This window comes from Pleurodeles waltl, chromosome 4_2, assembly GCF_031143425.1.
Source record: "Pleurodeles waltl isolate 20211129_DDA chromosome 4_2, aPleWal1.hap1.20221129, whole genome shotgun sequence".
NCBI classification, from domain to species: domain Eukaryota; kingdom Metazoa; phylum Chordata; class Amphibia; order Caudata; family Salamandridae; genus Pleurodeles; species Pleurodeles waltl.
Window position 1 is genome coordinate 105,654,792 of NC_090443.1, and position 15,882 is coordinate 105,670,673.

Consider the following 15,882-nt stretch of genomic DNA (forward strand, 5'->3'; position numbering starts at 1 on the left):
TAAATGCAAACCTTCATGAAGGGGAATGTATAAAATGTAGTGTTCCAATGATATCCTCCTGGAAAAAGACTATCAGGCATTTTCAAGCTGAATTTGCATTTTAGGTTACTTTCTACTTTGTTCAATGTCAAATTAATATTATTCTAGCGAAATACCACAGTGTGCAGTATAAACTTCCCGAAAAAAAAGTTTGATGTTTTTCAAGAGCTGTGAAAATGTATTTTTTGTAGTCTGTACCCATGAAATTTTGGACTGTTGACCCAAGCACTAGTCTCTTTCCTACTCTAGTCTATGAAGGTTTCTTTTTTAATTGTCATAACACCACCAAGTAGGGAAATCTGCAACAGTAATAAAGCTTATAAATATCAAAGTGTAGCCAGAAACATAATATACTCATTATCCCCACTGTATGACCAACTGTTTTGCATTCAAACAAATTATGTTTTTTAATATGTTGGTAACTCATAATTCGTGCATTACACTTCCTAAGGTGTTCTATATTTTTAATTTTATTTTTTTTATGCAAATTTATTACTGTATTCCTTACATCTCAATATAGATTTTTTTTTACTAAGCACAGTGAAAACATTTCAGAAAAAAATAGCCAATGAATTTTCAATAATGCATATTAATCACAGTTTTTCATTGATATTTTAACACACCAGGTAACCAAGAATAAAATATAGCTCAAACGTCATATAGTCTGTTGCTGAGCTGTACCCGTTCATCCCAGATTTTTTGGCTGCAATTTATTATGTGCTTTATACACAATTTGGTACATGTCTGTCCGAGGCAAACGTCCTAGGCATTCTCCAACATAGTCTTAAAAGTTGACTGATGACACAGCAAAAGAACAAAACCATTCAACAGTGTGCGCATAAAGAACACAGAATGAATCCTGTCAAATAATTTGGGTTTCAATAATCTTCTTACCTTTTAGATTTAGATTCACAGGACAAACGTACAGATATCTAAAGCACATAAACCAATGAAAAACACCCGGCAATCAGAACCTATGCTAGATTCAGATTTTGCTTTAGTAATACAGCAATCACACTTTTATGAAAAATGGTCTGCATTATCTTTGTAATTCTTTTGTTTAGTTTTCTTGAGTTGCATGATGCTTGCAGTTGCTCCAACTAGTAGTTTATTCTTTTTTTGGTTTGCATTTTCAGTTACTTACTGTAAGCCCTTTCCTTACGGCCTTTTAAAGGTGTGACAAAAGGATAAAACTGTTTTTTGACCTTTCTTTTTTTCGTTTTTAGAAATGTAAATATAAAAAAGTTCCCATCTAAAATTCATAAAGTTCTTCACAAAAGCGATTTATCCATGTGTTGGTTGTTTCTTACACTGCTTTATGACAGTAAAGATCTTTCAAAGTCTTTAGTTCTTCAATTAAAGTTTTGTTTTGATTTTCGAGGACTGCAACTCTATTTTCCAAACATTTAACATACTCTTTTTTCTTTCTACGGCATTCTCGTGCTGCTTCCCTAAAAACAAAAGCACATTGTGTTAGCTCTCAAATGGAAATGGTAATGGCCATGGCATACCTGCCTTGCCACATTTCTGATCATTATATCTCACTTAATGTCTGGTTTGTCATCTCAAATTCAAATTTCTCAGTCTTACATGACTACTTAAGTTAATTAACTGGTTGTAGGCCCCAAGTTACAAAATCACATAAAGCACAAACATCACAAAATATAATCAGAGATTATGACATTATTTGAAGCTTTAAAATACATTAATAGGTAAACTAGAGGATGTATTACAGTTTAAATGTCATTAAAAAACTGTTAATAGTAGATGAGAAATAAAACCAAAAATATAGTACCCAAAATAAGAACGTGTAAAATATATTGAAAAAACAAACAAATAGCAAGATAGAGTAAAGATATAGAATCAAGGCAAGAGTACAATGAAAAAAAAGGATGACATACTACTCTGGTGCATTTCGGAGGCCCTTTGAAATCCAAAGAAATTATGAGCAATACATTTATTTAAATACTTATGAATGTGGTGCAAATTATAGTAAGGCTCTTGAACAGTTCTTCTCCCAAGTTTGTAAACCTTTCAGTATGTTGGTATAAGCAGAGCAAAACAAAATAAAATGGAAAAAAGACTCAGCTTAAACAGTCCCATTTGTGAAAAGGTTGAGCTTTAAGAGCCTGAACAGCGGGTTTATCTGGAATGGGTAAATGTAGTTAGTTTGCTTTAGTTTGGCTCTTTCTGGTGGATAGTGTATCTAACAGCATATTCCTCACTGACTCCTGCGCACCAACAGATGGTAGTGCTCTTGAGAGCGTATTATGCTGTGCCGATGTACACTCAACAGAAAGTGAATGAATGTACAGTTAAATAGTATCCACAAGAAACAACGTTACCAACTGAAAGAAACTTGATGGATACTTCTAATCGCCAATTCCTCACCTTTACAATAGATACCATAGCAGTTCATGCCTAAGGTGAAAGGTCTGGGGAGTGGATTCAAATCAGAACGTTTTGCAAGACCGAGTGGGCAAAATGGCCCTCTTTATGGACCTGGCTGTCAAGGCAGTAGTGCCTTATAAAAGTATGCACCACTGTCCATGATACAGCCTACAAGATGTCTAGGATAGGCACTACCCTTGCCAAGATAGTTGTTCCAGCTTTAACCATGGTGGAATGGGCCCACAGACCTTCTATCTTTTCCCAAAGAACTATTTACTGCAACAGAGCCCACATCAGCACACCTCTATCGTTCTTGGTCCCACCAAATCAATAAAATGGTAGTCGTCCAAGCATGTGGATCCGTGTACAGTTAATAAAAGACCTCAGAGCTCTTTTAGGGCCAAGCTGAAGAGGTCTCTCCTCTTCCTTCAAATGATGTTGCAGAGTGAAGGACAAAAGACTGAATGAAAAGGCAACGCCACCTTTGTCAGGAAGGTGGTCCACCACTCTCTTTCTAGGCCAGTTGATGCTGAGGACTTGAAGGAGGTTGCATTGATAGCCCCAGCAGTTCACTTATTCAGCGAGAAGAAGTGATTGCAATAAGAAAGACAGTTTTGACCATGAAAATTCGTAGGGAACAACAATGCTTCAGCTTTAATGGTATGCAAAGGAGCAATGTCTTCACCTCCTTGGTAAAGTCCAGCCGTAAATGGATTTTGTTGAAGAATGCCTGGTTGCAAGCATGATATACACTACCTCAGATGGGAATTCAAAGAAACTTAGATGTTGCTGCACAATCCTATCATGGAAATGTAGGTTGTGAACATTTATTGTAGGACTATTCACTCTTTCTGAGCCAAGAAGTCTACCTAGAGGGGTCACAAGGTAGGAAGACAAATGTTCAGACTCAAGAGATCTAGGTACCACATCCTCCTATCCCAATCTGGAGTTATCATAATTATTGGACCCTGTCTGGACTGACTTTGTTTCCGAATTTAAGGAGGCAGAGGTAATGGTGGCCATGCTTACAGAAGACCGTGTCGACTTGCAGACAGAATGAGTCTCCCAGTGCCTCTCCTAGAGAGAACTCTAGGGCCAGGATGTTTTGACACTGCACGTTCTTGATGGTTTCTAACAGATCTAGCCAGGGAAGACTCCACTGTTCGGAGATTCCTTGTTTCACCTCCAGATGAAAATGCCATTTGTGGCCTACCAGCAGACGTCTGCTCAGCTCATTCGCTCTGGAGCCAGGTACCCTGCCAATTGGTTGGTCACCAGAAAGAACTGTTGGTTCAGTCATCCCTAAAGTTGCGAGGCTTCCTTGCACATTATTCAGAACCTACTCTGCCCTGCTTGTTGCAGTTGCCACTACATGACAGTAGTGCTGTCTGGGAGGAACTGCACCGAGCTCCCCCCGATTGTCAGGAAGGCTTTCAGAGCCAGCTGGACTGCACAGAGCTCCTAAAGAATGATATGGAGCTGCCCTCCGCTTGAGACCAGAGGCCTCAGATCTCGTACTCTCCAAGGTAACTCAACTACACTCCAGCATTGACACAGCAGCACAACTGGAAACTAAGGGTGGGGCAAGGAGAGTGTCCTACTGTAGGTCAGGTTGGTGTTTATCTGCTTTCACAGAAGATCCTGAGCCATCTCATGGGAGGTATAGATGGAACTGGGTAGAAAGTGATGCTCACTGAAACTAAAGGTTCAATTGCGGGGTCTGCATATGCCATCCAGTGAATGGGAAACACTGATCATATTTTGAACGTCCGGACTCTCTCCAGCGGTGAAAATGCCTTGAACACAAGCGGAGCTAGGATAGTCTATATGAAAGGAAGTCTCTGCCTAGCATTCAAATGGGACTTTGGCTCGCTCATGAACCCCAAGGAGGTAAAGACAGCGGAAGTCACCTGGAAGTGGACTACAACTGACTACAGCAAGTTTGCCTTGAGGAGCCAGTCAACAAGTTACAGGAACTTATGTATCCACGACCTCGAAAGATGAGATGTGACCACTGCCATAATTTTCATGGACACTCAAGAGGCCAAGGAAAGGCTAAAGGGCGGTATGGCAAAATGAAAGTGTTCCAACTCTACCAAGAAGTGCAGTCTGTGGGATTGCAGAATGGATATATGAAAATAAGCGTTTTGCATATCCAAGGAGACATCCATTATCTTGATGCTTGGCAGATCCACACAAGAGTAAGCATTCTTTGCTGGAGGTCCACTAAAGGCTGGAGGCCTGAGGCCTTCTTCAGCATGAGAAAGTAACCCCTCTGCAAGTCGGGCACTCATTTTATGGCACCCTCAGCCAGCAGAATGTTGACTCCGTGCATTAAAGCTGAGGCTTATTCTGTCGAAATTCGACATGGTGTACGCAGGGGGTTGGTCTAGATAAGAAGCACAGAAAAAATTAAAGGTTTGGCATAGCCCCATTGAAAAAATTTCAAAACTCCTCAGTCTGAAGTGACAGACCTCTCAGTCTGCAGGGAGGAAATGTTGGATGATCCTGTCTGCCAGATGACTATGGTTTTGCGAAGACATATTGAAAGGACTTGGGTGCTGCTGCAGAAGGAGTGAAGAAAGAGATGAATGCCCCTGCTGGTGTTAACACATTCAACCAACTTTATGTCCTCTGCCTCAAAAAGGATGGGATGGTCCCTTTATGGCTCATGCTGCCTGTAAAGTAGACCTCTTGAGTAACTCCTAACTTTTCAGTACTGCTGATGGAATTTGTGGGCTGGTAACAATAGGCCCTAGTGGATGGATCTAAGTGATATTTCTCTGTGAAAAAGGAACATCCTCCTGTCGGAAAACAGAAAATAAACACTACTTAAACCAAAAGACAGAGAGATTTTAAATAAAGGTTTGCAAAGATTTTTCCACAAAAAGCCAAACAATGCTGGGTTCAGTTCTCCCAGATCTTGTTAACAGGAGTCGGAAAAAGAAATACTGGGGTAACTCCCACTGGCAACGCATGTGCCCGTTTTCCAGCCTATCTACCTATATTGTCGTCCCTTTCTCTCACTTTTCTTCTAAAAATGATATGTGAAGTTTTTTTCTGTCACTTTTCTTATTTTAGTGATTTTAAACAAATAATTAAACCAGCTTCTTTAAAAAAAAAAAAGTAATAAAAACTTGAACAAAACAGTCTATAATAGGCTGACAAAATATTTTCACAGTCAAAAGAAAAACAGCTTTTCTGGAAAAAAATACTTTTATTTGGTAACGTCCTTTCAGGGGGTTATCTAGCCATCTACAGATTCTTCACCTTTCGAATATCCTAAGCATCCATTTGGATGCAGAAGCTACTGCGATAACTCTTTGACACTAGACACTACTTTTTTCTTTGTGTCTGAGCACTCTGCCAGAGTGAATCTTTTTTCAGCTGTCTCCCTTGTGTACTTCAACCACTTCCGTGTACCTCCAACTCGCTGATCCTTCTGTGTCTGTCAAGTTGCTTTCTACCAGGCATCCATGTTGTCCCTGTTTCCCACCACACGCCCTCCTTCTGTTGTCAGTGTTGCAACTTGCACCTGCCCTGCCTCCATTGTCCATGTTGCCCCTCGCACCCCTTTTAACCCTAAATGTTGTCCACGTTTGACCCTCTGTTGTCCATGTTGGCCCTATCTGCTTCCCCTTCATAGTTTGGGTTGCCTTTGCAACCCACCCTCCTTCATCCGATTTGCCTGACCCACTTGGCCTCTCTTGTTGCCTGTATTGCCTCCTAACACCTTCTTAGTTGTCTGTGTTGCCCCTACCACCTACTCTCCAAAGGTTGTCCATGTTGTTCCTGCCACTCACCCTCATTCCGTTGTTTGTGTTGTCCCTGGAGCCCACCCTTCTTCCATTGTCCATGTTGGCCCCCACACCACACATAACAAAAAAAGAGCTGGTTATGGTGAGTGGAAGATAACATGGACAATAGAGGATGGGCGGTGGCACAGGAAAGACGGACAGTGGAGTGAGAATGCTTGGCAGGGGCAACATGAACAGTGGAAGGAGGGCAGGGGCATTGTGGATGAGAATGAGTGGGTGTTAGAGGAAGCCATAAAAGTGTGATTTAGCACCAAAAGACAACCATTTATTTTGGGATAAGGTGGAGCAAAGAAGGTAGGCAGGGTAATGCTCTGCCCTACATGGAAAGGAGTGACAGCCTTCAAAAGCAAGGAGGCACGTGTCCTAAAATTCAGTGTGTCTGGGTAAAGGAGGTTTAGAGAGTGCACAAGAGGGCCTGCAATTCACTGACAATCCTGACTGATGTAATGGCCACTAAAATGACAGTTTTAATAGTCAGCAGACGAATAGGACAATTTTGCAAAGGTTCTAATGCCACACACATCAGGAAAGTGATAACAAGGTTAAGGTCCCACTGAGGCATGAAAAATGGCATGGGGGGGGGTGTACGGAGTGGGGACATGTGCTGCAAACCTTTAAGGAACCTGACATCAACAGGGGACTTAAGAGATGGTTGGTCCAGCAACCGCAGGAATACAGAGATTGCAGATAGATACCCTGTGACAATGCCAATAACAGAGCCCTTGCTGAGTCACAAGAACCTTGGATACAGGAGCAGAAATGGGTTAAACTTTTAGGAAGCATATCATGTCACAACTTATTTCAACAAAAGGTGTATACCGATGTGGTTAAGGAATGCCTGACTGCCAAAATAATATCACAGACTTCGGACAGAAGGTCGAAAGCTGTCAACTGTCACTGCTCAATTTCCACACATGCAGGTGAAGGGTGCGCAGTTTCAAGTGCACAACCCTGCCCTGTTGTTGAAACAGAACATCATCCTGAAGAGGCAGCCTGCCTGGAGGATCAATGGTCATGCTCAATAGCTCGGTATACCAGACTCTACATGCCCAATTCACAGTCATAGGATTTACTTGGGTTCGGTTGTTCCTGATCTTCTTGAGAACTCTGGACATGAGTGGTATTGGCAGAAAGGTGTCCTGGAGGCTGGAGTTCCACTCAAGATGAAGTGTCTCTGAGTGAGAGTTGCCTTGGAAATTCCATCACACCAAGCTGCTGACATTGTGTGTTCTCGGTGGTGACGAACAGATCTAACCAACGCTCTACCCACTGCTGAAAGAGACCTTGCACCACATTCGGATGGACACGCTATTCGTGATCCGCTAGGCATCTACAGCTGAGTTTCTCCACTCTGGCATTCAGAGATTCCACAAGATGCTGTACCACCAGGGAAACAACCTGATGTTCCAGCAATGTCCTGAGAAGCAGAACTTCTTGACACAGGCTCCACAACCCCACCCACCCTGTATGTTGCAGTACCACATGGCAGTGGTGATGCCAGTGAACACCTGCACCAGCGTTATCTTGATTGATGGAAGAAAGGCTTTTAATGCCAAGTGAATTGCCTGAAGCTCTAGCAGGTTTAGGGGGAGATCGAACTTCACCAGAGACCAGAGTCCTATGATCTCAACCTCTCCTAGATGGCTGCCTCAGCCAAAGAGTGAGATCTGTCTACCCTTAGATATGGTTGGGGAAGGGAGAGGGGTCTGCCACTGACCCAATCGTGGTTTGTTATCCACCACTGCAGGTCTTTTGCAGTTCCCTGAGATCTGAACCATGTCGGAGAGATTCCTCTGATGCCACGCCCACTGGGCCTTCAAGTCGCACTGCAGAGCCCGTATATGCCAGTGAGCACGTGTCACCAGCAGGATGCAGAAAGCCATGACGCCCAAGAGCATCAAAGTCTGTCTCACCGAAATCCAGGATAGAGGCTGAACCTTGGAATAATAGCCTGAATATCCTGGGTTCGCAACTCTGGAGGATAGGTCCAAACTGCACCATGTCCAGAACAGCTGATAAAAGGGAATGTCTGAGAGGGAGTCAGATTTAACTTCGGCACATTTATAGTGAACCCCGAGTGCAGGAGGTTCATCGTAGTCTGAAGAAAGGTGATGATTGCCTAGGGGGAGCCCGCCTTTAACAACCAGTTGTTGAGGTAGGGAAGACTGAAATCCCGGACATCTGCAGATGAGCTGTGGCCACTGCCATCACCTTGGTGAATACCCGAGGGGCGCTGGTAAGGTCGAAATATAGCACAGCCAACTGAAAATGATCTTGTCCCACCGTGAACTGCTGATCGCGTCTGCGGCCCGACAGGATGAGAATGTGGAAATAGGCATCCTGCAAATTGAATGGTACCATCCAGTCTCCCAGATGTAGGGCAAACAAAACTTTGGCGAGCGTGAGCATTCTGCACTCCTTTTACAAGAAGAGGATAGGTCAAAATCCTCCATCCTTCTTGGGCACCAGAAAGTAGTGGGAATAACAACTATGACCGACTTCTGATGCAGGTACCCTCTCTATGGCTTCCTTGGCCAAGAGAACCTGCACTACTTGATGGAGCAAAGAAAGATGGTTCTCCATCAGCTGATTGCAAGTGGGTGACATAGGTGGTGAGGAGTCACAAAGGGGAGGAAGGAGCCCCTTATGACTATCTGGAGAACCAAACAGTTTGATGTTACTGACTGCCAGTGGGTGAGGTGATGGTGTATTCTGATTCCCAGTGGATGCCCAGGATGGTTTGAGGGCAGCCTAAAGAGGCCTAGAGGCAGCAGCAGCTTGGGGGGGGGGAGGTACTGATCAGACCACTGGCTACCTGTCACACGTGGCCAATGGGACCTGCGCCCTCTGCCACGAAAAAAGGCTGGGAAGCCTGTTGGCTGTGGCAGCTGTGAGGGTATAGGTGTGGTTGGAGACCCATTCTGTGGCCACAAAAGGGGCAGAGGGTAGGATTCGAGCTGTTGAGAAGCCACAGACAAGCCCAAGGACCTGGTTGTAGCTCTGCTGCTCTTGAAATGCTCCAGTACTGAAGCTGCCATGCCTCTAATAAAGGCACGAGTCATCAAAGGGCATGTCCTTGAGGGAAGCATGGACATCCCCTGAAAAGCCAGATGTTCTCAGCCAGGCATGGTGCCACGAGGCCACAGATTATGAAATCGCTCTGGCCAACAAGTCGGTTGTGTCAAGTCTACATCGGTTGGTACTTAACCCCATCCCTCTCATTGGCAGCATCCTGAGAGAGTATGGCAAGGACCTCTTCAGGGACCATAGGCAGCACTTGAGCAACCGAATACCATAGTGTATGGGAATAAATGGCCCAATAAGCATAAGGTATTCATCAACCGCAGTTCCAGCCTGTTGAAAGAGAAAATTCTCTTACCGAAGGGGTCCTGCCTCTTGGATTCCTTATCCAGTGGAGTGGTAGGGAACACGTTAGTGTAGATATGGGATGAGGAGGCTTGGACCATCAAACTCTCCAGGGGGGAGTGCTGGGTAAGGAAACGGGGATCGCCAGGAGCAGGGCGATGGCAGCAGGCAATCGTCCTATTCACAGGAGCCCTTGAGCATTGCTTGCACTAGGCCTTAAGTAGGACATCCGTAAGGGTGTCACTGAATGGGAGTAAGGGTTGTGAGGGTGTGACTCCCAGGTGAAGCACCTCCATCAACACATCACTCTTGACTGCCACTGAGGGAAGGTTAAGGTGCAGGACCGCAGCCATCCTGCACACCACCAATGGAAATGAGGCTCCTTCCTCTGTAGCCACAGTAGAAGGGGGGAAACCCAGCCAATGTCCAGTGAAGTGTCCAACCCACTGGCATCACACAGTTCCTCAAACCAGTTGTCCTCCTCAATTAGATAATTTCTATAGGGGTCCATAGACCCCTCTCACATGCCTTCCTCACCAGGCCTATCCATCAAATAAGGCCCTGCCTCCGCTCCCGAAAGCATGTCCTCGGTTGGCGCCGGACGACACCCATTCATCTCCATGTCACAGAATAGAATAATGATGGGGATGGCGCTGCCGGGGGCATTCGCACTGGAGCAGGCGCCAAGGAAGTTCTCGGTCTCACCAGCAGCTCCACTGTGGACCCAGACAGATTCCTGGGGCGTGACCGGAACTGAGGGTAAACCCAGCAACATGGTCCCAGTAGGGGCCTCTCCTGTGCTTGTGGGGCCTGAAGGCACTCCAGAGGGGCTGGGCTGCGCAAAGATGAGGTGGATGGCCTCATAAAATTCTTGGAGCTACTCTGGCTCTGGGAAAATCGGGGAAGCCTGGAGCAGACCCAGCGTCAGGCCCCGCCAACTCGAAGGGCCTGGAATGCTGACACTCCCTTGTCTTGTAAGATGACTTCGATGGCCCAATGAATTTGAAGAGCGTTTGCACTTCTTCAACTTCTTGTGTTTGTGGGACTTCCCCGACAGCTTTGAATGTGATGTGAACTGGACCTTAAGCGTCATGAAATCGACAGAAGTCAGGCTGCAAATAGCTGGAGGGATTGCGCCTTCAGAGCCTTGGGGTGCACAGGGTGGCAGTCCTCACACGCCTTGGACTCATGTCCCGGCTCAAGGTACCACAAATATACCAAGTGAGGATCTATCGCAGACATCGTGGTTTGAAACTAGCCAGTTTCTTTGGTGACTTCCTCACACCAGAAGATGACAATTTCAGAAAGTCGACAAGTCAAGAAACAAAGGAGGGGTAGATCAATCTGCATCAGTGCTATCTTGTGCGGAAAGAATAGAACTGACATCAGCACACTCAGGTGGTGCTTGTATAGGTATTGCACATGTCCTTTATGGCATGAAGTCGAACAAATCTACCTACTGGGGTGCAGGTGTATTACTCGGAAATCTTCCAGATCCAGTCTGACACCCGGGGATATTCTAAGGTAATAAATCTGCAGCTAGAAGTCTTATCAGATCTTTATTACTACAGTCCTACAGTAGGAGAATGGATGTGTTATCCCTGCAAGATCTTAAGTTGCTATGGCCAACGTTCCGATTTCTTTTATTTGAACCACAAGACGACATGTACATTGCTTTTTTCTCTTTGTAATTGCCTGAGAAGAACAAATAATTGTCTTGAAAAAATATAGAAAATAGAGCTAAAATTATCAGTTTCCTTAAAAGTCTCATCATACAATAGAATAAAATCTTAAAATCTATTACTGCTGAAAGTTACTTTTTTTTGTAAAATCTCTACAGCACAAAATCCTCCTCTGACCAATACTAGTTGCATTTATACACGTTGAACCATCACTGCCAAACCAATAACTTAGGCTTTGGTTTAAATGAAAATTAGTTAAGAACAAAAAACAGGCAGGGTGGCAGCAGCAGGGCTAGTTTATTACACAGACAGAACTGATATATGACAGACAACAACATGGCAAGCTATCCAGATACAACAAAAAGAATACCGTTAGGAGCAGCACCTGCTAAGGCTTTACACTCTACATACAATTCACAGCCCAGCAATACAAGACACATAAAGCAAAGCCATCGCTAGCTTCCACTACAATCAAGGAAGGTACACCAAAGGCAGCATTGTGTTGTCTTTCAAAAGTGGGAAGGTACAGAAAAGGCATCAATGGTTTAACCTTTCCTCAAACCTAAACAGATATGACACAATCTGCACCTGTGCATGCTAACTAAAACAAAGAATGGATGTAGCAAAATAAGCAACTGTTTAAATAGCTTTATACGAGGACAATTCTGCAACTGAACAGTGCAAGGTTTAATTCATCTACTTTTTATATGTCCAGTGTTAAAAGGTGTAAGAAAAATAGCAGAGATGCCTTTTTATAGTTTGGAAGTTGACAAGACCTGTGGTGCTATTAAAGTATTATACAATCAAGCTCTATCATTCTAAGTTAACATTTACAGACTGTTTTAATGAGTGTTTAATCTTTCATATCTTATGTCCACTTAAACTCATTTTATTTTCTGTCTGGTTTCTTTCGGTAATATAATTTACACTCTACTGGTGGGAACAAATGGCCGCTCCTTAAAAGAGTTGTCAGGGCATACATAAATAGTATATAAATTCCAACTCATTTTCTGAACACAGAAAGCATACATACACCTAAACACTGATACACAAAAAAGAGGATGCAGAGGACCACCTAAGTATCATTAACATGATACACCTGGTTTCTAAACAAGGTGTGGTGGCTGGCAGAACACAAGGACTGAAAAATTAGTCTGATGAATGAAAGTGGTTGATGTACCAAGAACAAACCAACCATTCCTCCTATAGTCCCAGTCAACTGGAACAAAACAATAATTCTGCCATAGATTTTGCAGCAATTAGTATAAAGAGGTCAAACAGGCATACAGTGGCACAACTACTTCATCTATTGTGCACAGGAATGAGGAGTTTCTGGGTTTCAAGACAGCAAGGTGCTGCTTTCTACTACAGAAATATCAATGCCAGGTTTACACCAGTGAGCACGACACCATGCATGTTAAGCAGTGGAATCACTTGTTGGCAGATCAATGATTTATTGGGCTTGAACCAGCTACTTGCGCATTGCCCATTTTCTTGTAATACCATTGAAACAGTTTTACTTTAAGGTCCACTGCCCCAAAATTCATTGAAAATGAAAGAGAGCGGATAGGCTGTTATAGTCGCTGGACTGTCCATTCAGACAGAAAAAAACTTTTAACAATGCCTTTTACAAACTCCTCCACTAAGGAAAGATGGTAAAGCAAATCAATATTAGGAAGATTCCATGGTGAAGAAGTTGCCTTGGGACTGACAATGTGCATATGACTTAAGACTGAATAAACCAATCAGTGATGAATGGTGTAAGAACAACAATTTTTCCCACACCTGGAACAATCCTCCCCTACCTCCACCTCCCAAGTGAGCTGAGGTTACTATTTGTAGGCCAAGTTTCTAATGTATCTTTCCTAAAAGTCCAACAAAGGCTACAATTAATCAACAGTTACGCTATCAATCCAGATAAACTCTAAATAACGGGAGTAAACATATATACATTCAAATGTGAAAAAGGTTATGCACTAAAAAATAAAAATAAAACTTAATTCCACAAAAAATAAGAACAACATACCTGTTTTTCATTAGACGTATTTCTCGTTTCAGCTGTGGATCATCTGTTTTGGTTGTTGGAGAAGCAAGGGAGACAGGCGAAGTCATCACTACTGTTTGAGGAAGAGTGGAAGTGGTTGAGGTGCTCCGAATCTGATATGCCTGCATATCCCCAGAGGCAGCTGTAACAGCAAGACAAGTTTGACTTGAATCCATTCAGGATATTCTTCTGGACCAGTGTGCTCCTGAGTCACCAAGAGGCCCACTACCTCAGCACCAGATTCATTGGCGACACCAAAATGACAGGCAAATGTATATTGTGCAGCACATTTCCTGCACTTTGCAGGACACCAGACCACCACAACACAGGTAACAGTATGAATTTGCAGCGGAACTGTCATAGGACAAAGCTTTTGAGAAGAAGTGAAGTAATTGCCTCTCTTCTAAAGGCCAAGAACCTGTTTTTGGATGATTAGACAGGAGAACTCTGTGTAATTGTAAGTGCACTTATATAGCGATTACTGACGAGGATTCAAAGTGCTTTTCAGAGAGTAGCATGCTCCTCTGGAACCCAAAAGGATTAGTGGTGGATTAGTATAGGTAAACATGAGTACGGTATTAGTATATGGAGGTATGAGGTAATTTGAGCAGAGGACATGCAAGTCTGTTAGATGATTTGAATAGAATAATGGAGGGATAGAGGAGGGAAGAATCAAGAAGTGTTAAATGGGAGATCATAGTAGTAAGATGAGGTTTGGGATAAGTAAAGAAGAAGTGGAGGATGTAAGAGTGTAGAAAATATTAGGGAGAACGTAGTAGTTAAATGGGGTTTGGGATGAGTAAAAGGAAAGATAAATGAAAGAGAATATAGTAGGGTTGTTTGGGAGATCATAAACTGAGGGTATTTTTATTTGTAAATATTAGTTCAATGAAAAAAAAAATCAAACAAAAAAGCCATCAATTCCAAAATGTTGGCTGCGAAATGAGAAGCACAGCAATCATAAAAAACAATGGGAACTATACATGCTGCATTTCTCAACTGTCTAAATTAATGTCAGTTTATCCTTCTCTCCGGAATACTGTCATCTCTTCTTCCCAGATGATGCTTTATCCCAGAACCTCCAATTCCCAATCCTAGTCTGTAAGGGCATCCTCTACTTCCTCTATCTCTGCGAGGGTCTCCATCCATGTCTGTAGGTCTTCCTCTACATGGTTATCCCTTCTACATTGACGAAGCCTGATTTCCTCCACTATCTCCCATTCCTGGATATCTTTCATCCATCTCCTTTCTTCTGGTCTCCTTGGGCTCATCCATGTGATGGCAACCCGCCATTTCGCTAACAGCAGGGCCAATTGTACAAATTTTAATTCCATTTTCCTGCCCCTATGTTTCTTAACATCCCACAATAGGCATGCGGTTGGCTTCAACTCTACTGTTATCCCTGTAATGTGCTTCAACCTCTGAATCACTGTCCCCCAATAAGCTGACCCCTGAGAACACCACCAGGCTAAATGAAGGAACATTGCTGGCCCCTGCCTGTGTCGATGGCACCTATCTGTTTTGGTAAACACCGGTTTGGGGTGAGCCAGGAGGGGTTCTGGGAAGGTTTTTTTTGGAGTTGGGTTTGGGATGAGTCAGAAAGTGGAGATAGAGGATAAATTGGTAGAGGTATAGGGTGATGGTCAGATCGAGTAAAGCAGGCTTTTTCAACGAGTAGCTCGTGAGCTACTGGTAGCTCTCCAGCTACCGGTAAGTAGCTCTCCTGTGTGCAGCACAGCCCACTAAATTAGAAGCTTTTGTTTTGCCTAAATCATATGTGTTTCACAACATTGAAAAGTGTGTATTCAAGACGAAAATGTGAGTATTTTCTGAAACCCGTAGCATCCAAAATATATTAAAAGCTGATATTTAAATATTAACTCACGCAGCATTGGGGCACTTATTGCTCATATTATTACCTTAGTACTAGGGGCCCTGCAGCTACGATGAGTGTTATGTAAAACTCTTGTAGAGGCTTTCCAAATGAATAATGCCTTTTTTACATTATTGCTGGCAATGCAGTGCTGAAGTGATCACAGCTAGTAATCCTGCATAGGGCAGTACTAATATAACTATACTAATATTAGTAGCTTGGGATCATTTTTTATTGAACATAAATTGCTCTTATTTCTGAAAAGGTTGGAGACCCCTGGAGTAAAGCTTTTGAGACAGTAAAATTTATTTTTCTCTTGGACAGAAGGATTAGAGTAGTAAACAAATAGATATATTACATAATCAAGGGAATACATGTGTAAGGAACGTAATATATTGAGATTTAAAGTTGTATCGTATAAACACAAACCATTCAAGAATTACAGTATTTGAAGTTAATTTATTTGTCTACTTTTATAACTGTTTTATCTTTCCTCAATATTTCAATAGTGAAATGCTTCTAGATAGTTAAGTTCTTATTTACCTATTGTGATAGATAAAATAAAAACAAAGACTCAAGCATCTAATCAAGCAACTTATATAGAAACTATGCAATGACTTATGAACATGTCAAGTGTAGAATCATATATACCGTATTTTCCGGCGTATA

At 42.9% G+C, this 15,882-nt stretch overlaps 1 protein-coding gene across 3 annotated transcripts in view; it reads right to left on the reverse strand.

Moving 5' to 3' along the window:
* Positions 1-500: 500 nt before the first annotated feature.
* The window catches only part of ATF1 (activating transcription factor 1), a 262,817-nt gene continuing 247,435 nt past the window's right edge, over positions 501-15,882 (reverse strand). For 2 of the 3 annotated variants that reach the window (XM_069230865.1, XM_069230863.1), the window contains 2 exons: positions 13,323-13,482; positions 1,199-1,490 (listed from right to left, as the gene is read on the reverse strand). In XM_069230865.1, the coding sequence (XP_069086966.1) occupies positions 1,346-1,490; positions 13,323-13,482 (305 nt within the window). In that variant the 3' untranslated portion in view covers positions 1,199-1,345. Of the gene's footprint in view, positions 1,491-13,322; positions 13,483-15,882 lie in introns of all 3 variants that reach the window. The other variant, XM_069230864.1, reaches the window with a different exon arrangement.